This window comes from Carassius carassius, chromosome 20 (genome assembly GCF_963082965.1).
Source record: "Carassius carassius chromosome 20, fCarCar2.1, whole genome shotgun sequence".
Taxonomy (NCBI): domain Eukaryota; kingdom Metazoa; phylum Chordata; class Actinopteri; order Cypriniformes; family Cyprinidae; genus Carassius; species Carassius carassius.
In genome coordinates, this window is record NC_081774.1 from 3,741,449 (window position 1) to 3,763,623 (window position 22,175).

The following is a 22,175-nucleotide window of genomic DNA, read 5'->3' on the forward strand; positions in this document are numbered from 1 at the left end:
GCGACGCAACTAGAACGCTCTCATACACGCGTCGCGCATAATAAGAGCGTTCTGATTGGTAGACTGGTTGCCAACGTCAGGATTTTACGCTCACATTGTAGCATGTTTCAGAAGCTCCCTGTCCTAAACATACTACGTTCTTTTAAGTTATGTTTGCAATGTAATTATATTACGTAATTGATATTGTTGTAGGTATTTTATTATGTATCTCTGACAATAGAAGAGATAATAATGAGGCGTAACTATCTGATCTGCTTGGCAGATTGAGTGCGTTGCGATGCTTGCAGAGATACAAAGCCGTCATTTAATTGTTTCATCAATGATTTCAAACTTTTTTTTCATCTCTCCATAAAATTAAAATGTACAAGTCAGCCAAAAAATACTTTGTGACATAACAGAGTTTTTACTGTTTTGAGTGTTGTACTGCTCCTTTGTTTCTATAGGTTGTTGTACAGGTTAATTTATAGCTCCCTCGTTATTTTATTTTATTATTATTTTTTTGTTTGTTTGTTTCATGTATATGTGGCTGGGTTCAGTTCTTTTTTCTGAATATGCCCCTTATTGTAATCGTTTGTATTGTTTTTTGTTCCTCTGCTAGAGTATGTAACTTGTTGTTGTGTGGTTCAATAAAAAAAAAAAAAAAAAAAAAAAGGATTTGTGTGTGCCTGTGTGTTTAAGAGTTTTCACTTAAAACAGCAGTCAGACAGTATTAATTCACTGAAATGCATACATTTCTTTAAACATATATATATATATATATATATATATTAAAAAGACCCCATAACAAAAGCACCTATCCCCACCTATATTATATCTTTGTATGAGATTGAACTGAACTGAAATTAGGCTGAAATAAAATTCAGTGAATTAGACAAATCACAAGCGACAACATTTATTTTTCAAGAATAAAATCCATCTTTAGTTTTTATTTCTTTTATTTCATTTTCTTTCATTTAGTCATATTCTGTGTATTATAATGCAGGCCAAAATAACCTGTAATAGTACATTAGCAGAAAGAGGAAAGGTCTTTGACACTTTGTGATTGACATTCACAAAAAATATATATATATATATTTAAATATAGCTACAGGACACAGTGATCAAGAATACGGGTCTCCTATTCGGTGCAAAGTGTGTATGTGTGTGTAATGTGTGTGCGTGTGTGTAGTTGGCAGAGGATACTGGTGAGACAGAGACCAGCCATCTCCCTGAGAATAAATCTTTTTGTGTGTGTGCGTGTGTGTGTGTGTGTGTGTGTGTGTGTGTGTGTGTGAAACACAGAGCAGAAACATTTCTTCTACAAAAACGAAATAGACATAACACCACAGAAATTGCTTTCCAGGGTGACTGAATGAGACAAACACAATTTCCTCTTTACAGGAAGGCATGCACCAAAGGCCTAGAGGTGGGGATTGTCAAAACAACACATTTAAAAATACATTACACAGACAGAATTTTCATACTTCTCATTCTTAAACAAGGGCAGGCTACACTCCTTGATGTGAGGTGCTGTAATGCTGGGCACACAAAAGAAGACAGATTTCCTCTTGTTCATTAAAAATCGAGATGCAACACCACACCTGATCTTTTATACAGAATACAAGCTCATTCATTCATATGAATCGTGTTAACCAGTTGTGTAGTATATAAAGTAGTACTATAAACAATACAGTGAACCTCGATTGCAGAGAACTCTGTCGAATCTTTGTTTTGGTGCAAGAGTATGGAAAAATAGGATGGAAGGATGTGATCCGAGCCACAGAAATGGACAAAAGGAGATGCTATCAACAATTTACAAAATAATACAACAAAAACCACATTGGCCACCAGATGCAAGTGGCGTATCTGTTCCCCGAAACTTTCTGGACTGAGCTTTTGAATTGGTTTCTCTCTTTCTTTTCTTCAGGTTTGTGAAAATGCTTTAGCATGTGAAGCCCACCAGACAGGTGATCCTATTGGAGGAAGTGGCTCATAACATCAGGCTGGGGTCATCAGGGTCACCCCAGCTCTGTGTGTGTCCCAGAAAACCATCCAGCTTGGCTGTCAGAATAACTGTCCATCTCCTGTAAGTGTTCCATCTGGATCACTTATAGAGGGCAGTTCCTGAAACAAAATCCATGCCAGTTCATCTTTTGGGTCTGGTATTCCCATGCACATGCTGGAGGAACTCGAAAAGTCCTGGCTCATTCGTTTTTTAAACATTTCTCTTGCTGCTCCACCTTTCTGTCTTTCTCTTTCTTGACTAAATATACTAATTTATATACATTCCTAATCAAAATAATCTTTTAGAAATGTCCATGTAAATTAAATGAACATTTAACTTTTATTTATTCTAAAGTGGCATTTACAAGGGAAGGGGGATGTTGGACTGAGGTTTCTCATTGCATTAAAATGAAAAAATAAAAAATAAAAATAAGGTGCAGCACCAAACACTGTCAAAATGTGCCTGAGCAAACAACAGCATGTGTGGGTGGAACAACTGTGTCAAATGTTGTATTTGCCAGTATAGAGTGCAACAGTCTGGTTCCGGAAGTAATAATAACAGCTTTTAACCAGCTCTGAGGTTGTTAACTGATGGTTTGTACTTTGGTAAAGCAATCTTTGATTGCCCATGATCTCACCAATCAGAGAGTCGCAAAGGCAAATCTCAGCAAAACAGCTTGCAGGGTACACAAATGACATGAGTCAGTCAAAATACTTAAATATTTGTGTATTGACAGTACAGACCAAAAGTTTGGACACACCTTCTCATTCAAAGAGTTTTCTTTATTTTCATGACTATGAAAATTGTAGAGTCACACTGAAGGCATCAAGGGCTATTTGACCAAGAAGGAGAGTGATGGGGTGCTGCGCCAGATGACCTGGCCTCCACAGTCACCGGACCTGAACCCAATCCAGATGGTTTAGGGGTGAGCTGGACCGCAGACAGAAGGCAAAAGGGCCAACAAGTGCTAAGCATCTCTCGGGGAACTCCTTCAAGATTGTTGGAAGACCATTTCAGGTGACTACCTCTTGAAGCTCATCAAGAGAATGCCAAGAGTGTGCAAAGCAGTAATCAAAGCAAAAGGTGGCTATAAGAACCTAGAATATGACATATTTTTTTTTAGTTGTTTCACACTTTTTTGTTATGTATATAATTCCATATATAATTCCACATGTGTTAATTCATAGTTTTGATGCCTTCAGTGTGAATCTACAATTTTCATAGTCATGAAAATAAAGAAAACTCTTTGAATGAGAAGGTGTGTCCAAACTTTTGGTCTGTACTGTATGTGCAAATTCTGAAATAGACTTAAAATATATTTTCTTTTGATTAAACCCAAAACTTAAAAAAATAATAGTTCTAAATTTCACAATCATTTTTAACTCTATTTTCAATCCAAGTGCTTGGTATTGTAGTTTTTCCCCTTACTAAGGCCATTAAGTATTGTTTTTTTGTCAAATTTTCAATACAGTTCTGCTTCAACTAAAAGTTTGTAATGTTGTAATTTCTTCTTGCAGCTGGTTAATTCGGTTCAAGGCTTGTAAGGCATTAACAAAACCTTTTTTAAAATCCCTATGTGGAATGAATAGATAAAACACTTCCGAAACCAACACTGCTGAAAAGTGAACAGACATTAATGCACTCTATTCTTTACAGTCATGCCAAAGTTTGCAAACCCCTTATATATATCTCTTTTGCATATAATGATGTCCTGTTAAGCACTGCTGAACTCAGACGTTGTTAACTAGAGTTTAATACTGTCCTAAATGTGTAAAATTCTGCTGAATATGAGGTATGAGATCATGTAAATAACTGTTAAAGTGAACATTTCATGGTTGCAGTTGCATTATTGTAACAAAAGGCGTTCACAAACGTTTGGCCATGACTGCAAAAACTTGACTTCTATTGCACATTAGAAAAGAGGTTAGCACACTTATGATTTCTGGTTTGTTTAAATAGCTTTAAAGAAGTATTCAAGGTTAACTACAAGTTAAACTTAGATGCTCAGATATAGTTAAGCACTGTAAGGGCTAATTGTTTTAGAACTGTACAGCTGCCCCATAGACTTCCACTAGATGTGCATTTTTGTCCATACTTGTTTGTGTTCGTTTCAACAAACTGAGATGATTAAAAATTATTTTAAACTTAGAAATTAGCTTGACTTGTATTTAATGTGGAACATTCCTTAACATAGCACTGTTAACATTGGTCCCTTCATTTTTAACAAACAATCTGGGCACATCAGTTTTTTTGTTATTATTATTTTAAGTGGATTGTCATAAAGTCTCATAAAGCATAATGCAAGACCAAAAGTGCATTGTGTACATTCGGTCTCAAATCAAAAGAAGTGCTTTTAGGATACATTCATGATTCGTCCGAGGGTGAAAAAACAACAGGAGAGGGAGGAAAAAAGCTGTAGTAGTGCTTAAAGAGTGATTCAGCGGCGAAGGACGGATGACGTTATCTCGTATGTTGTATTCGCTTCAGTAAAAAGTGTTGTGCTCTCCTGAATGTTCATGTGGAAGTGTTTGATCCTGTAAAACTATTAAAATCATAAAACCTCTTATAAAACTCCTTGAAATACCTCTGTGTACAGATGCAGAAGGAACAGTTGCATGCTTAGACATCTACAAGATGGGACAAAGGGCCTTTGCAAGCATACTGTACATCTGTACATAAAAGATCATTTCGGAGTGTTTCCATGAAATAAAAACAGTTCTGAGAGCACAACTCCAGGAATAATCCCTATACGAGTATGTTTTGTGTGTTGTCGAATCTGATATAGTTTGCTGGCCCTGTGTTTGCAGCAGGTGTATAAGTGTGTATGTTTGTAGTGTATTGTGTGTGTATGCTAAAAGTGCTGCAATAGACTGAGGATTCTCCCTGGAGGTTTTTAAATGTGTTCGTTTGAAATGCTGATTTTACATATAATGGTCTCTCTTGCTTTAACACTCGCTCCTGATTTCCCCTTAACACTCGCTGTCATTCTCTCCCTCACTATCTCCCGCTCTCTAACTGTTGGTGGAGTCAGGGAAATTGATCTCGCTGCCGAACACTTCCCTGTACAGAGGCGGGAAGCTGTAGGCTGTTTCCGGGTGAACCAGGCGGAAGAAATCCAGCTTGTCAATATGCAGGTTACAGATGGACTTCATCTGCGGTAGTTTGGACACCATCTGCAAACACGAGAGATCAAATAATCTAAGCCTGACCTTTGTATTAGTTCACAAACACAAGTTATACTACCATTCAAAAGTTTAGGGGTCAGAAAGATTTTTTTTTTTACTTTATTTATGGAATAACAATTACAGTAAAACTGTGATATTGTGAAATATTATTAAAATGTAAAACTTACAATTTGTTGTGAATGTTTCTATTCTGTAATGTTTTCTATTTTAAATTTATTCCTGTGAGGAAATAATCATTTTCAGCATCATTAATGTACAGTGCCACATGATCCTTCAGAAATCAGATTTGATGCTTAATAAAAAATGTTCTCATTATCAGTGTTGGAAACTGTTGTGCTGCTTCATATATTTGTGGAAACAGTGACAGTTTTTTTCAGGATTATCTGAAGAATATAACTTTTTGTAACATTATAAATGTCTTTACTGTCCTTTTGTATCAATTTAATGTAACCTTGCTGAATAAAAGTATTAATTTCTTTAAAAAAGCAATGCATATTTTGCAAATTGTGACAATTTGAATTCAATAGTCAATGTATATACGTATACTCAATTATATGCAACTGTGTTAAATCCATTTAATTTACACCCATTATTATATTAAATTCAGTGGCTGACTCGGAAATATACTGTAGTTTGTCCATCTATGTAGTCTTAACCATTCAAATATGTATACATAATCTAACACATATTACATTTTCCACTTTTCACTTTTTTTGTGTTTTGTGGGTCAGAATTTTGTGCAGAACCAGTTTCAGTCAAACAGATTCCTCACCTTATCCAGTTTCTCAGTAGTGGCTCCGTTCATGTGCAGGCTGTGCTGAAGAGCCACGTAAACTTTCTCCTGGAGCTTCTGCACCTGCTGAGAATCTGTCAACCACCGCCGGTCTGAGCAAAACAGAGCAGAGGTTTCAAACTGGGAGAATGGGTCTCATTTTATTCATGTATTCTAGTCTGTCCCTGGCACATATTTCTTTTTCCAAGAGCACATAAACCCAGCCGTATAAACCTTTGCTTCAGGAAATGCGTGCGAGAGTCTCACCTGGAGCCAGCAGAACCGCAGCGCTGAATAAAGCCATTTCCTCATCACTCAGCTGAAGTCGACTCAGACTTTTAGCCAACTCAAAGACGGCGTTCACCAGGTCAGCACACCCTACAAATACATAAACATACAGTACACATGCTGGTTACCATGCTGAAGATGAAAAAACGAATTATATTTCCGTTGAGGGCCATAATTTGCTCTTTTGATTTAGCATGAAACTATTTAATGGATCTATTGGGTTCCAATCATTCTAAAGGAAATTATAAGATGATCTGGGTACAAAGCTTAAGGTTATTTGTGAGAATAACAGAGATTTAAGCAATAAAGAACAACAAGCTTTGCTTTAGCATGAATATCTCTCTGCAACAGGAAGGCTGCATTTGAAGTTTAACAGATCTTTTCTTCAGAGTATAATGGATTATCAAAAAAGAAAAATGGCAGGCACATAATTCAATGTACTGGCTGTTGATTGGATATTGAGATGAAAGTAAAGGCAGATGACAGCTTGGAGAAGTTTGGTTAAAGCAGACTAATAATGACTGGAGAAGTCCTGCTAACATCAAAAGTCATTTGTCATTTTCAGAAGACGCAGTTATGATATTTTAATTAAACATTACTTTAAACAAAGTCATTTAAACAAATACAAATCAAACATGCATGGATTATTGTTTTCACAATATGATCTGTAACATGCATTCAGAAAGTAGATATTTTGAATTTCATTTCATGCTTTAAACAATGAAACTAATAAAATAAAGAAGTGGTACAATCTGTAAATCATTCTACAAACTTATTCCAAGAATACAGGTTTTTATTTGATATAGCGTGTGTCAAGAGAGCTTTCTGCAATGCTTCCATTTAACTTCAATGAGCTATTACTCACCAGAGCATCGCTTGTATTCACTAACTGGGTTAAAAACCCATTTGCTCTTGTGGCTTATTGATTCATGACGCCTCTGCTCTTTCTCTTAAGAGGCTGCTGGTGTTTTGCATTATAAGGTAAAAGAGGATGTGTTTAAAGTGGAATACTCAATACTGCCTACTATTTTTTTATCAGATAGTTTCACATTATGGAACTGTATAAATTTCGATTAGCAGTTTGCTGCTACATTGTTATCACATGCCCTCAATACATTTACACTTAATCACTACTTCATCTTATCTGCAAGTTTAGTTAAGCAAGAGTATCTAGTAACTGTTATACTACCAAAAATGTTATTTTGCATTTGTAATACATTTTTGTCACATGTATGATCTGTTTTGGTTTAGTTTTCTGTGTTTCTGTTCACCTGCCTTGTTTGTTTCCATGGTTTTTGATATAATTAGCTCTACACCTGTTTCAGTTCTACAAATTAAGTTTCTATTACTTAAGTCTGTGTTCCCTTATGTTCCTTTGTCTGCTATCGATTGGATTTGTGTTTGGTTGTGCCCATTCTCTCCTGTGGATTATTAAATTAACTCTAAATGAATGTGTTGTATATTGCACATTTTAGCAAATATAGCAGGTCAGTGTATGTAAAATGGATTACACTTTCTATATAATGCTTCGTTTTAATGCATTAGTTATGCCCTGTAAGACACCTTATCATCATGCAGTGTTTGATTTCATGAGCAATTGGAACCACGGTTACAGTACATTACAATACTTGTATGCTTGAATCCAATTCTGTAGATATCCAGACACTCACCGAGAGCTTTGAAGAGCTGAGGACTGGCGAACTTGCCATCAAAAAACATAGTATTGTTTGAAGAGTTGTAAGCACGGCACATTCGGATCAGCAGGATCTCCAGACATCCTGGAACAAAGAGTAGTAGTAGACAGAATGTTGGAGAAACAAACACAAGAGGAGACAAACGTTAATGCAAGTTTCAAGATCAAACACTAAAAACATGGACAGAACTGAATCCGGTGGGGCAGATTCACAAAACAGTTGCAGCACTTTTGCACGTCATTATTCTGATGCAAAACCTGCGTTTTATTTCTGTAACCACCCACAATCCAGTTATTGTTAAGTCATTGTGTCTGTGTATATTTTTATTAACTCTATAATCAGAAAATCATTGATCGATAGTAAAATAATGAAGAAATGCATTCTATCCAGGTATATTTTCCAACACAGTGCAGTTGGGCACACGGGTATTTTAAAAAGAAGAATTGCAGGTCTTTGTTATATTAAAACTTATTTTTACAATGGAATGTAAAAAAGAAAACAAAAAGTAACTTTAATTTCAAAATTGTGACTTTTTTTACCCTCACAATTCTGAGAAATAAGTCAGAGTTCTGAGAAATCTGTTAAAATTTAATTTAATTCTATTCTAAGAATTAAATTCTTTTAATTTAATTCTTATTTTGAGTTATGTTATATTTCAAAAACATTGTGGGTAAAAATAGTGGCAATTACCTTTCTTTTCGATTCCTTAACAGAAACAAGGCTTTTCTGACTTTTTCCCCCAGAAATGAGTTTATTCGTCAATTCTGAATAAAGCAGTCAGAATTGTGAGATTTAATCTTAGAATTTCAAGAAAAAGTTAGAATTGTGAGATAAATTGTAATTACCCTTTTCAATTCCTTAGCAGAAATAGGCTTGTTCTTGCTTTTTTCTCTCTGAGTACTCTGAGTTTTATATTAAGAGTCTTTATTCCTTAGAGTAAAAAAGATTGTTCTTATTTTTCCTGCAGTTGTGGGTATACATCTCACAATTCTGAGTTTATATCCCAAAAAACTGAAACAATGTTGAAAACTGCCCTGTCCAAGTTGCACTCAAAACTCTTTTTGTGGGTGTGTGTGTTTGCTATTATCTGAACTGCATGTCAATGTCTGCTCTCAGAGTATTCTGGTTGTAGTATGAAACCAAGTGTGTTCTGGAAAGGTGTTAGGACATTAGCAAGTGTGTTTAAACTAATAAAGAGATTGAACGGCCGCCCAGGGCCACATCAGAAATGCCACATCACAGCAGTGAGTGGATAAAGTGATGCGAGTGAGAAATCTGTTGTATAATCTGGGATTACTCATCTGTAATCCGTGTGAGCCAAAGACAGCACTGACCTGCTTTGAGCAGAATGATCTGGTCGTTCTGGCAGAGGTCCATGAATCCAGAGATGCGCTTTGCGAACTCTACAACGTACTGAATGGCGTTTGTAATGTGCAGGGCGCACTGCTGCCACATCCACTCTGCAGACTGAGTGCACAGAGATTGTTAATACATCCATAGACAAAGAGATAAATCAGCAAGCACAGATGCATGATTGATCATCTATTTATGTTTTTGTCTAATATGTCATGTAATATGATAATGTTGTACCTTGAGTTGAAAGCTGCGGGTTTCTTCAGGTGTGTACACGTTCCAGGTGAGTTTCTTCAGCTCTTCTGAGCTGTACTGACACGTCTCCAGGTGAGACTTCACAACATTTTGAGTGATTCGCTCTGAACAGAAATTCAACACACATTAACATATTTTCCCTTAGAATTTGTCTATTGAATAATTAGAAATATACAGAGCAAGATGAAATAGATTTTATTCAAATAATTTATTTAAAAAAATGCATATATCTGTGCATTACAAGGCATAATTAATGGTAAAGTGTTACCTCTTTTTACAATACAGTACCAACACAAGAGGATTTTTCATTGTATTAAAGTATTGAGCATTTCTCAGGAAAATTGTTACTGACATAATGTCAAAATCTAATTCATCTTAATTTTGTTATAATAGCATAATGATTAAAACAAATCAAGGACAAAATCATAAAATGAGAATCCACCTATGTCGTGCAGAGAGCAGTTGTCTGGTAGAGATCCCAGGAGAGAGTGCGTAAGAAGACTGTTTTCAGGCAGGATATACTCATGCTTCACCCTCGCTGCTTCCGTCCAATCTACAGCACTGGGCTCTGGAGAGCTCTGATTGGACCAACTTCCGCTTCCAGAACTCCCGGACCCTCCGCCGCTTCCGAGCATCTCCAGTGTGCAGTATTCGCTCGCCTCCTCTGGGGTAAGCGGCAGGTCGAACAGCAAACCGTCGGGCAGCGTGGCGATGTCATCCAGGTCGCTGAGGGTGGAGCTGGAGCCTCCATTGCTGTACGGCCGGCTGTGTGTGCTGTCTTCACCTGTCTCTTCTCGGTCAAGTGGTGCTAGACCACCACCCAAACCCACCAGGCACTCCTGAGACAGCTGCTGGTGTCGCTGCACCTCTGCGTACAGGCTGTCCCGCTGTTTCTTTGACATTCGGCCAAACTTCACCGCTACAGAAAGAAAAAGTATTACATGTTCACTTAGCATAACATACCATTAATATCATTTATTTATAGTATTTATTTACAGACGTTTGAGTTTAGATATTTTTTCTGAACTAGCTGTGACTGAATAAAACCAAATAGCCGCAAAAATCATACTGCTGCTGGTGGGCTAGACTAGCGCTCACCATCACGGCTCATGCCGAGCGCCAGGCACTTCTGCAGGCGACAGTGTTGGCAGCGGTTCCTGTTGGTTCGGTCGATCAGACAGTTCCTCTGCCGTGAACACGAGTACATGGCATTGTTCTGCTGGCTGCGTCGGAAAAAACCCTGCAGAACAGAAACCTGTTACCTCAGCATACAGGATGGCTAAGATAATAAGTGTGCCCTGCCACTGCATGACGAACATACAGTAATATAAACTGACCTAGAAAACAGAACAAAAACATCAGGATAAAAGACAAGGAGGGACAGAGCACAAAAGGATCATTTTGCTTACGTAAGTTGAAATGAACTCTACAAAAGTGCACATCTACTGTAGGGTAGGAAAAGAAGAAAATATTATATAAAAATCAATAGGGTCTTATACCAGAATTCTTACCTTGCACCCTTCACATGTAATAACGCCATAGTGAATCCCAGAGGATTTGTCCCCACAGATCTTGCATGGTATAACCTCAATTTGAGCTGGAGTAAAAATAAAAAAAAACATAATTTTAAGCATTAAAGGCAAAAACATATCAAGTATCACACAGAAAAGCACATATGCACAAATATTGTTTTGACATGCACCACAAATAATATCAACCAATGACGATCACAGTCAGACAGGGAGATCTCTTCTGGCTTTATTATAACACAATTATTATGCAATAAAACATACTTTCATATTTATATGCAAACAATTATTTATTATTGTGAAAAACCAAATGAAAAATAAATAAAAGAACAAAATAAATTATAAATAATAAATAAACAAATAATGTGCTAACTACACAGTTATTATGCAATATATATTTTTTATATTTATATTTAATTATATATATTATATATACGTTTTTCATATGTAAACAAGTTTTCAATTATTGGCTAAAAAAATAAATAATTAAAAAGTGAATCCATTCATAAATGAAAAAAAAAACAACTAAATGAAAAATAAATGTTTTTATACATTTAATTATAACAGTTTGACCTAAAACTTCATATAGATGAGATGGATGGATGGATGGATAGATAATTATGCAATCATTTTTTCTTTATTTAATATGTGCCATGTAGTGGTGGAATGGAGGAAAAAAACTTAGCTTGCAAAAAAATCCTCATCTAAAAACATCCTCATATATACAGTATATATAAACATCCTCCATTTTGTCTTTCTAGCTCTCTCAGCTGAAAGCAATGACCAAGATACACTGCACATGCAATGGAAAAATCTGTGAGCCCTTGGGTGCCCCTCCCGTACCGCTCTCTGTGTAGTGTTATATAACCTTCGTCTGCAAACATTCCACAGACACGCCATTCAGGGCTGCTCAGTCTAATAATGCAGATGTTCTGCCTCCCTGCCACTTCTGACAGCCGATTGGTTAATGTTTGTGCAGATGAGTCTGTGATTGGCCGGCTCTGAGTGTCGCTCTATTCGGCCTGGCTGTAAGCCCATGTGGACTCGCTGTCCTACTGACATACTTTCTCACTGAAAAGGAGAGGGCGGCTGTGGGCGGATCCTCGGTTCATATCATTTGAATAGGCCTTTCCCTTCTTTCTGTTAAGGTGGAACTGGTCTCAATGGGAATTTTGACATGCAAGAATAGGGGCAAGACAAAAGAAATGTACTGTATACATTTTTGTCTAGATAATACTCTGTTATATGTTATATGAACATTGTGATTACTATTATGACATTATTTTATATATTAAATAATACATGTTTAGCCTAAAATGTTGAAAAGAAATGAAAAAGGGCATTAACACATAATGTGCATCATGTACTGTGTGTGTGTGTATATATAAGCTATATATATATATATATATATATATATATATATATATATATATATATATATAATACAAAATAAAATCAATTAAAAAACTTTTAAGAGGCCATTCTTTTCTTTTTTTTATTTTACCTGCTAGATTAGCTGTTTTAAAAAAGTATAAAAAAACATTTAAAAGTGTTTCTGAATCCTGACCTAAAATACCAAATGTACTCATGTGTTTCATATTAGCATCACTAAGGAACCATGATCCTTTAGTTTCCACAGTCGCTTACGTTCTAAATGCCATTTGTGTGATATAATGGAGAATAAAAAATAAATAAAAAAATAAGGACAGACGAAGAATGGAATGACATGCATGGCGATTCAGGAAAATGGTTCAAATCTACTTTGAGTGTCAGCCGTTGTTTTTGTGTTTGTGTGCAGGGGCTGTAATGTAATCAACTTTGAGCAGAGAGCACTGTGTTAATCAGTAAAGTCTAACTTGGTGACATAACAAGATGGCAGATTAGATTAAGCAGAAGAGCACAACAGATTTTAACTATAAGCATTCAGGATAATGCTAAAGGAACCACTGACCCAACAAATATCACAAGAACAACCTTCAAATTCTATTTTAAAGCCTTGCAATGACAATGCATAAGCTTGAAAGTATAAACAAACATTTAAATATAGGTAATTGTGTATCATTTTTCAGTTTGGACTAAATGGAAATTTAATGGCTGTAAATGGGAAAACAGCTGCTTTTATGCATGCATCTGTGAGCGTTTTCTTTACTGTGCAGCAATTATCGTAATTTTAGTGTTGACTAAATATAAAGGAAGGCTTATTATTAGAACACAGACAATGTGAATTATATGAATGCCGATGACACAAAACAGACCACGCAAAACAACAAAGATTTACAGAAAATAAATCCTGACAAAGTAAAGATATGCTGTTTATCAGTAGAGTATGTATGTATGTATATATATATATATATATACATATATTATATATATATATATATATATATATATCACCCACTATAGTCTTCCTGTCCTTAGCTGCCCTGTGAACATGATCCGTACTGTGTATAATTAAACACAGCCCCACCTTACGACAGTATGTCCGGACACGTATGCCCGCAACGGCCTTTAACATTTGTCCAGAGAGCAAACAAAACGGGAGAGACAAAATCTTCTCTTTGAGCTTACAGTCAAAGAGTCTGGATCACTAGCTAAATTACAAAAGAAAAATGCTTATGATTTAATATTTACTCAAAGAGAAAGCCAAGAGGCCTAAATAAAGAATTCTGTTTTGCAAGCAGAGACCAAAAAGACCATTGATATAATTCACATATTTATTATGGTTTTACACAATTAACGATAACCTAGTTTTTAAGTGAAAACTTATCATTGTCATCGTAAATTACTGTCACAGTGCTACATATAAGATTATATAAACACTATGTACCAGAATTTATGTTCATAATTTTTTTTTTACATATTTAAATTAATTTTTTTTTCTTTAACTATGTGAGAAGAAAGAAAGTTCAGAGTGGTTTTAACCATGCAAACTTTGTCACTGTCATCGTAAATTTATGTCATAGTGTTTATGTTCATTTTTATTTCGTAATATATTTAATATTTTTTATTTTTTCATTGTAAATTACTGTAATGTTGCTTATGATCATTTAATTACATAATAAATTTAATTATAAATAAATTAATACTTGCTCCATAATTTAAACACTCTCTGTGAGGAAAGAAATGACAAGAGTGGAAATTGGTTGGAAAATCTAAGTATTGTTTTTTTTTTATTTTTTTATCATGATTACATAATATCTGCTGCTGAGAAATATTCGGTCAGAGTTTTGGGGCGCTCACTAATAAAATTTTACTTATTTTTAAAAATATATATTATGCAATGCAATAAATATCTCCATATTACAACAAAATTTTAATTAATTTTATATGTAATTTAATTAATAACATGATATTTTGGTATCATATATATATATATATATATATATATATATATATATATATATATATATATATACACACACACACACACACACACACACACACACACACATTTATATAATTACATTTCACACAACAATGCGTCTTTTTATATTTTTCTCAGGTTTATTTACAAAAATAATAGTAAGTCATCGTTACGCATGTATATGTTAGATAAATAGGTGAGATTGTTGTAATAAACGCCGTGTATTGCCTATATCAAGATCGAAGTTCAAGTTCAAACTCAAGTTCATGATGGAAGGTGTCCATCATCACCAGCAGACCGCATGGGTCTGCACGACTCCAGCAAAACGCCTCCCCTCCCTCGCTCGCGCTTTATCTCTCCCTCAGTCCCTCCTGTGAATGCTGTGTAATGCTCAGTGACATAACTAGGTCAGTAGAACAGCAGGTTTGAGCGCTGCTCACACAGCCGGCCATGCTGCCCTGCGAAAACAACAACACGCAGCCGACAAGCCACAGAGACAAACCTCCATCTCCTACATGTACACTCAACAAAATCACCACAACCGCGCAGAGCGAGGATTTAACTCGCAACAAGTCGCGTTTAGAGAAATATTTAGATTGAGGAGACTGTACGCGTCACCACATGGAGACATTTTATATCCCCTAAATACATTAATATTTATATTTCCAGTGAATATGTTATTGCTTGAGACAGAAAACACTCCACTACTTTTACTCGCGACCAGCCACTTCGGTGTCAGAATTCCATGAATTGAATACATTTTAGCGAGTTTACGAATCACTGTATCATTTGAGAAAATAATGGAACGCCAGAACGTTTAAGCGCGTTACAAAGTAACAAGTGGCAGCGCTGCAAATGTGACAGGAAAACAGTGCGAAAATGTGCGTGAAAACTTAGCTACGTGCAAACGTTTCAATAGCTAAATGTTTTACAACTATTTAAAGACCTTGTTAAAAGCAATATGCAACGTCTGCTTAATAGTTAAATGTCATGCAGTGCCCCAAACATCTTACCTCTCATTTTGATTGCTGTTTCTTGATTTTCCAAAGTTCACTGGCTGCGGAGAAATATTGTTCGGACTAACATAACATAACTAACATAAGACAGCTACCCGAATGAAACTTTTCAGCTCCGACTGTGAGCATTGTTAGGGAAATAAAATAGAAGAAAAATCCACAGAGTAAATTCACGTCTCTAAAGATCTTCTGTTGCGCTTCGGGTACAAAAAACCGAAAGTCGCTTTCGTCGTGTGTTATGGCGCGGTATGAATCGTCGTCGTCCTCCCTCTTCTCTCTCTCTCTCTCTCTCTCTCTCACTCTCCCCTGCTAACCTACTTTCAGACGCGTGGACTCTCACATGATCTCACTGCCGCGCAGCCGCTCAGCGCTTAAGGTGGGACAACAATTCAGTCATTCAGAATGCTTTTCATCGTAATCCTGTCAAATCAATTAAATAAATTAAAAGTAAATAAGGTACTAATGGACACTAGAGGACAAAGGACAACTGCATTTAAAAAAAGAAGAAGCTAAATTTACGTTTAACTCACATTTTAAGCTACATTTCTTTCTTTTTTCAAATCAAAAGTTCATTAATTTCAAATTTATTAGACATACACTTTTTCAACTACTACTTTGAATTGCATCTAAAGGGTTAGTTTACCCGAGAATAAAATTCTGTCATTAATTACTCACACTCACGTTGTTCCAACTTCCAAGACCTTTGTCTTCAAAACACAAATTAAATGGGTCATATGATCCGATTTCAATTTTTCCTTTCTCTTTGGAGTGTTGTAAGCTCTTGGTGTATAAAGAAGATATGTGGAGTTTCAAAGACTAAAGTCTCAAATCCAAAGAGATATTCTTTATAAAAGTTAAGACTCATCCACAATCCCCTAAAACGTCTAGTTCTAACACGCACCCACATCTCTACGTCGCTATGTGGGAAGAATTGCATAACACTGCCCAGATGTTCTCGCAAAGAAAGAAGGCGTACCTTTTATACTCGCTGTAGTATTGTTGTTGCCGCCGTCGCCATGTCATATAGATGCTGTGTGTTGCAATGTGAAAGTGAAACTACTTTGTTTGGCCTTCCAAAAGAGGACATATCCATTTAATCATGCCTGGAGCTGATCCGTTCTGGTCGCTGAGGAAAATACATCAACTTTACACTGTGGATCGCTGAATTAGCTTTCACTGTGGATGACTGTCCAGCCCGGGGTCGTCACATGTGGTTGCCTCAAGCTCCTTCATAGAATCCGCCCGCTGTGCCGTTCTCAAGCCGGCCCACCTCTACTCACTCAAGCCACCCTCCACTTACTCTAGGCCACAGCTCACTTAAGGCCACGGTGTGAGGCGCTGTTTCGCTGAGAAAGCAAAACTATTTTGTTTGGCCTTCCAAAGGTCATGACTAGAAATCATGTTTATATCTCATATATTATGGGGTTTAATATTTATGTCTCGTTGCTCTGGCCAGATGGAATCACAATATGTTAAGGGGCGTAACATTTCCTTCACACGCTTGAGGTATTCGGCCAATAACAACGCACTGGTTAGCTGGCCAATCAGAGCACGCCTCTCTTTTTAGACCGATGAGCCTTCTACACATCTACACATTTCAGAAGGCGGGGTATAGAGGAAAAACAATAATGTACAGTGTGTGGAAAATAATGCGTTTTTTGAAACTTAAACCGCATAAAAGAATAATAGTTACACACACACAGACACACACACATATGTATATATATATATATATATATATATATATATATATATATATATATATATATATATATATATATATATATATATATATATATATATATATATATATATATATATATATTATTATTATTATTATTATTATTATTATTATTTTATTTTTTTTGAGTTTCTTTGTCTGTTGAACACAAAGGAAGATATTTTTAAGAATTTTGGTAACTGAAAAGTTGACCATTGACTTCCATAGTAAGGGAAAAGTACTATCAATGGCTACCGCCAACTTATTCTTTAAAATATCTTCTTTTGTGTTCAACAGAAGAAAGATATTCATACAGGTTTGGAACAAGTGTAAATAAATAATGTCAAGTCATATTTATTCTGTTACGTTCCTGTTTAATACTGTGAATGAATGAAAGAATGGATGAGGCATTTATATGCTTTGTATATATATATATATATATATAGCTGCTTTGAAAAAATCTCTGTTGAATAAAGTGCTACAAAAATAAAGGTGACTTGGCTTGGCTTGACTACTGTCAGCTAACAGTGTCCAGCTCACTGGAAACATTCAAAATGTCACATTTAAATGTTGGTTGCATTTAAAACTATTATCAATGTCAGTTCTTTCCTATGCGCACACCACCAGACACCCGTTAATGAGACATTCAAGGACTGCTCTGCAAAATGGCCCTTTTATTAATCGAACCAGACAGAAGAAATCCCCCAGTCATAAAGCATAAATAAGAGCTGGTCCTATAATAGTTATGGCAGATGGTTATGTAATCCTTAGTGGCCTGCTGGAGGCTTGAACAGGCTAATTATGCATTATTCATTTATTTTTGAAGGAGCCATCAACCCTTAAATAAGTCTATATTAGGAGAGCTTCTTAATTGAAATTTGTCAGTTTATTATAGTTGAAAAGTAGATATATTAATCACATTGTACCATTTCAGACAACCAAAAAAAAAAAACCAAAAAAAAACAAAAAAACAATCCAAGCAGCTGGGCACCAAATGATGAGCCAATATAGGAGCCAAAATCACAAATCCACATGTGCCTCCATGTGCATTTGATCTGTGCTCCTTTCAAAATCTTAAATGGCAATGACGAGAAGAGCAGTGACTGTGTGTGGAAAAGCTCAGTGATGCAATTCTCTGGCAGGGGCTCTTATTAAACACAAAGAGAAGATTACAGTAAGTAGGTTAGTGGAACAAGCGGAGAGCACACAGAGTGCAGCATGAAGCCCCTCCCAACCCATCGCTCCGTCACTGTTTCATCCCTGTCCGCTTCTCGTGTCCACCTCCAGGCTTGAGGTCCAGGAGGGAACTGCTTTTCTCCTTTTCTTCTTGTTGCCTCTTTTCTGATTCAATCTGTTTATTTCTATTCGTTCAGCAGACTGGCCTGCTGCGCCCCCTGCTACTCTCTGTCTTTCATCTCTCCTTTCATCCGCTCATCTGTCTCTCATGCAATAAACATCACAGCTGCAGAAGAAAGTAATCCACCCATAACATAACAGAGTTTTATTCCTGATTACACATGTACTGTATGAAAGATAACAGCTGTCTGTTGCTACATCTTTTACCTTCTTGTTAAATTCATTTGATTTTCTACATTCAACCTTTCCTGTGTTCCCTCATGCGTGTTCGGTAACTAATAGCAACAGCCATGACATTCTGACCCTAAACTACGCAAATGCAGTTAGCGAAGGGATGGGGGGCAGGGCTGAGCGAATCCAATCGCTAGAACAGGTTTGATCTGTAGAAACAGTGAGAGAGAATCTAAAAGAACACTTATGATTCATAATAGATGGATGTGAAGAATAATAGGATGTTTATAGGATGGCATCTACAACTGACATGTTACAAAAACAGATGTGAGGCTGCGAATAAATGATGGATTAAAATCTATTACGGGTACAAAAGGTCAATGACCGCAGGAGTTGCACAGTTGGACACCTTAAAGAAATAATGTATGTTTATTCTGAAGATAGAGTTAGTAGTGTTTGCTAATGCTTTGATTTTAACAGAGCCTTAGTAAAAGTTTAAAACAAATAAATTACAAGTGTAAGTTTATTTTTCTGCTCAATACAAAGACAAGGTAAATGCAATCACATAATAGAAAATTAACCCTGCAAAGCCTGACATATGACATAATTGTCAGGGTTTTTTTTTTTTTTAAGTTTATTGAACTTTAGAATTAAAAACAAAAAAACTCTCCCTGAAAACTACAAATTTTACATCTTGTTGAGCATCATATTTCACACATCAAGTTTCTATGGCTCATATAGTATTTGTATGGCCAAGAAGTAAGATGAAATTCTGACAGCTTGTAATGTAAACCAATATAAGATACTGCATTTATAACAGTATAGCAGACTACTTACATAAAATGCATATAAATATCAGTCATCACTCTATATCTCCTAATACCAGGTCTTAGTTAATGCTTAGTTTTATGATCAAAACTCTTACATTTTTATTATAGAGGCAAAACATATTTAAACACATTTTTCAACACTTAACACATTTTAGCATTTTTTCTCAAAAATCAAGTTTCTTGAACCAGTAAGTGTTCTTCTTGAACAATAACAATTTAAACGTTTTTCTTAAGTTTACTTTTGAAAGTTTAATTTCACAGCAGCTCCACAAGCTGAAGGTGGACGTTTTTACAATTATACTAAAAAAAGTTTGGTACAAATGGGAATGGTAGTTTTTCTAAAACAATTAGTCCCTGTTTCAATTAAAATTTAAACAAATCATGTTGTTTTCATTCTGAATACATGGCTCTTTCATTTCTGGTGGGTGGAAGCAGACCGTGAAATGAATGATTTGTCTGTTATAAAAAGTATTCAACTTGTTGAGCACCATTTTAATATAAATGAAACCTCAAATCATAGCTTATGTGTGCCATTACTTTTCTAATCATTCAGACCTTCTATTTCTGCCTGATGGAAGAGAAAACTGCACTTACACTGAAGAAAGAACCTCACATTTAGGAACCAAAATGTAGAAGTTGGCAGTTTTGACTTGAACGTAATCACCTCAGAAAAAGCTGTCATTGGCAATGGTACCCTTTCAAAAGATAAACCCTATCATAATAGTACCGTAAACATGAATATTAGTATCTAAAGTATACATATTCTAAATGGTACATATTAGCTCCTTTTAAAAGGGTACCACAAGTTAAGTACAAAGGTGTTCCTTTTGAAAAGGTACCACCTACCACCTATTTTTTTCAGAGAATGTTTGACAAGTAATACTAATGTGTAAAAAAAAAAACGCACATTGCAACTAAGCCGTTGTTGAATAGAGTGAACGGACTGATCATAAACTCGATGTACTGGGGAACCATGGACTGATGAGGTGACTGATGGGTAAATCCTCACTCTCGCTCTCCCTGTAACCAAGATGGAGGTTTGAGCGTTCACAGGGATTATGTTTGATCCTGTCTTCGCATGGTGCCATAATCCCGCTCCCTCCTGCCCCCCTCTATCCCTCCCTCTAATCCCTTGCTTTTCTACAATTTCAAAAGCTCTCTAATCTCCGCTGGCTTGAGCCTGTTTATCTGATGGGACTCCAGGCAACACGCTACCGGGTCAGTGTGAAAACACACTCCCTCACCTTGTGTTCTCTCCTCTGTCCTCCTTCTCACCTTCGGTTCTCTCTTGTTCTGTTCTCCTCTTTCCTTTTCTTTATTCCTCTCTTCCTCCTCCTCCTCCTTCTTCCTCATTGCTCATCCTCTTTGGTGTGTCCCCCTTTTTAGAAATCGCGGTCCGGGGGCACATAGATTGGACTGAAAGGGCACTTTAGCATCAGCGATTAAGGGGGCAGGGGCTTGAGCCCCCCTGTGCATGCCACTGTCTGCATGTAGTTACATCTGTAATTAATTTCTGTTTACCCATCCCTTACACCTTAATCCACACTTAAACCTACCCATACCACCAAACCTGTCCCTAACCTTACCTGTATCCCACCTCAAAAACAGCCAAAGTGTATTGCTATACAATGAACACAATACGTACATTATACTTATTTTTAATGTACAGTAAAGTACAAGGCCACCTAATATACCCTTTGATCAGATTACAATCTTTGCAAAGTGGGTATAAATTTTTTTTCTTTGTTATAGTGTAATTATACAATTAAATACTGAGCAGTACTAATCAACTACTTGTGCTTACTTTAAGATTAGGATTAGGGCTTGGTTTTGGGTTACTTGCATGTAATTATGAATAATTTATTGTTATTATAATAGTAAGTACGTGCAAAGTCTAAGCTTAAGGACACCTTAATATAGAGTAATGCAAAAAATAAAAAAATAAAAATATTCTTTCAACTACACAGTATATATATATATATATATATATATATATACAGTATATATAAAAAAATTATAATTTTTGATCGGAAAGGAAAAATGGTATAAGAAATCTTATTTTGATAGCAGAAATGGCTACTTCTGTTCATACCAGTGATATTTTGATATTATTTGTATATTATTATAGTAATTAATGTGTGTTTTAGTAACATTATTGTGCTTTTTATTAGTTCTTTTTATATTTTCCCAACTCTATTCTACTCTATTCAACCCTTTTAAATCTAATTTAAGATTTTTGAAGATTTTTTTAACCTAACATTTCTATTTCATTTTAGCTATATTTCAATAGATATATATATATATATTTTTAATTTAGCATTTTAGTTTAGCCAACAATACACAAAGTCATAGAAATGAAGCTCGACACACCATTGTGGAAAAGCTTTTAAACATAACTACGCCTATTGATTCAGACAAGACACTTGTTAAATATAATAAAAACATGATGTTATTGTAATTTGCGGGTGTGAACCAATCTGGCAACTACAGCCAAACCCGGCTCACAACAGCTAGTTTGACCATCAAAGAACGACCTGTTCTTTACCTCAAGAACCCAACAGTCAGTAAACATCCAGAACTGCAGATTTAAAGTGATATGAGGGGAAAACCCCATTTCTGTCTTCACCAGGCTACCGCAATCTTCAACAGAACTTTATA

The 22,175-nt window shown here is 35.8% G+C and overlaps 1 protein-coding gene across 2 annotated transcripts; it reads right to left on the reverse strand.

The window, feature by feature from the left end:
* Positions 1 to 4,123: 4,123 nt before the first annotated feature.
* LOC132096082 (nuclear receptor ROR-beta-like) lies at positions 4,124 to 15,718 on the reverse strand. 2 transcript variants are annotated; one of them, XM_059501220.1, is made up of 10 exons: positions 15,438 to 15,718; positions 11,043 to 11,128; positions 10,630 to 10,771; positions 9,974 to 10,450; positions 9,514 to 9,635; positions 9,258 to 9,390; positions 7,900 to 8,007; positions 6,209 to 6,319; positions 5,942 to 6,054; positions 4,124 to 5,157 (listed from the first exon to the last, which is right to left on the reverse strand). In XM_059501220.1, exons 1-10 carry the CDS (start codon positions 15,442 to 15,444, stop codon positions 4,996 to 4,998), a joined length of 1,461 nt encoding a protein of 486 aa, XP_059357203.1. In that variant the 5' UTR covers positions 15,445 to 15,718; the 3' UTR covers positions 4,124 to 4,995. The 2 variants fall into 2 exon arrangements, with proteins under 2 accessions (XP_059357203.1, XP_059357202.1); XM_059501219.1 differs by lacking the exon at positions 15,438 to 15,718 and having other exon boundaries at positions 11,043 to 11,168.
* Positions 15,719 to 22,175: the final 6,457 nt, after the last annotated feature.

Coding starts and splice junctions, on each gene's coding strand:
- LOC132096082 (XM_059501219.1), bottom strand. CDS start 11,165: ATGCTTAAAATTATGTTTTTTTTTATTTTTACTCCAGCTCAAATTGAG. Junction 9,636..9,973: donor CTGCTCTCTGCACGACATAG/GTGGATTCTCAT, acceptor ATTTCTGTTCAG/AGCGAATCACTCAAAATGTT. Junction 6,055..6,208: donor TGCGGTTCTGCTGGCTCCAG/GTGAGACTCTCG, acceptor TGTTTTGCTCAG/ACCGGCGGTGGTTGACAGAT.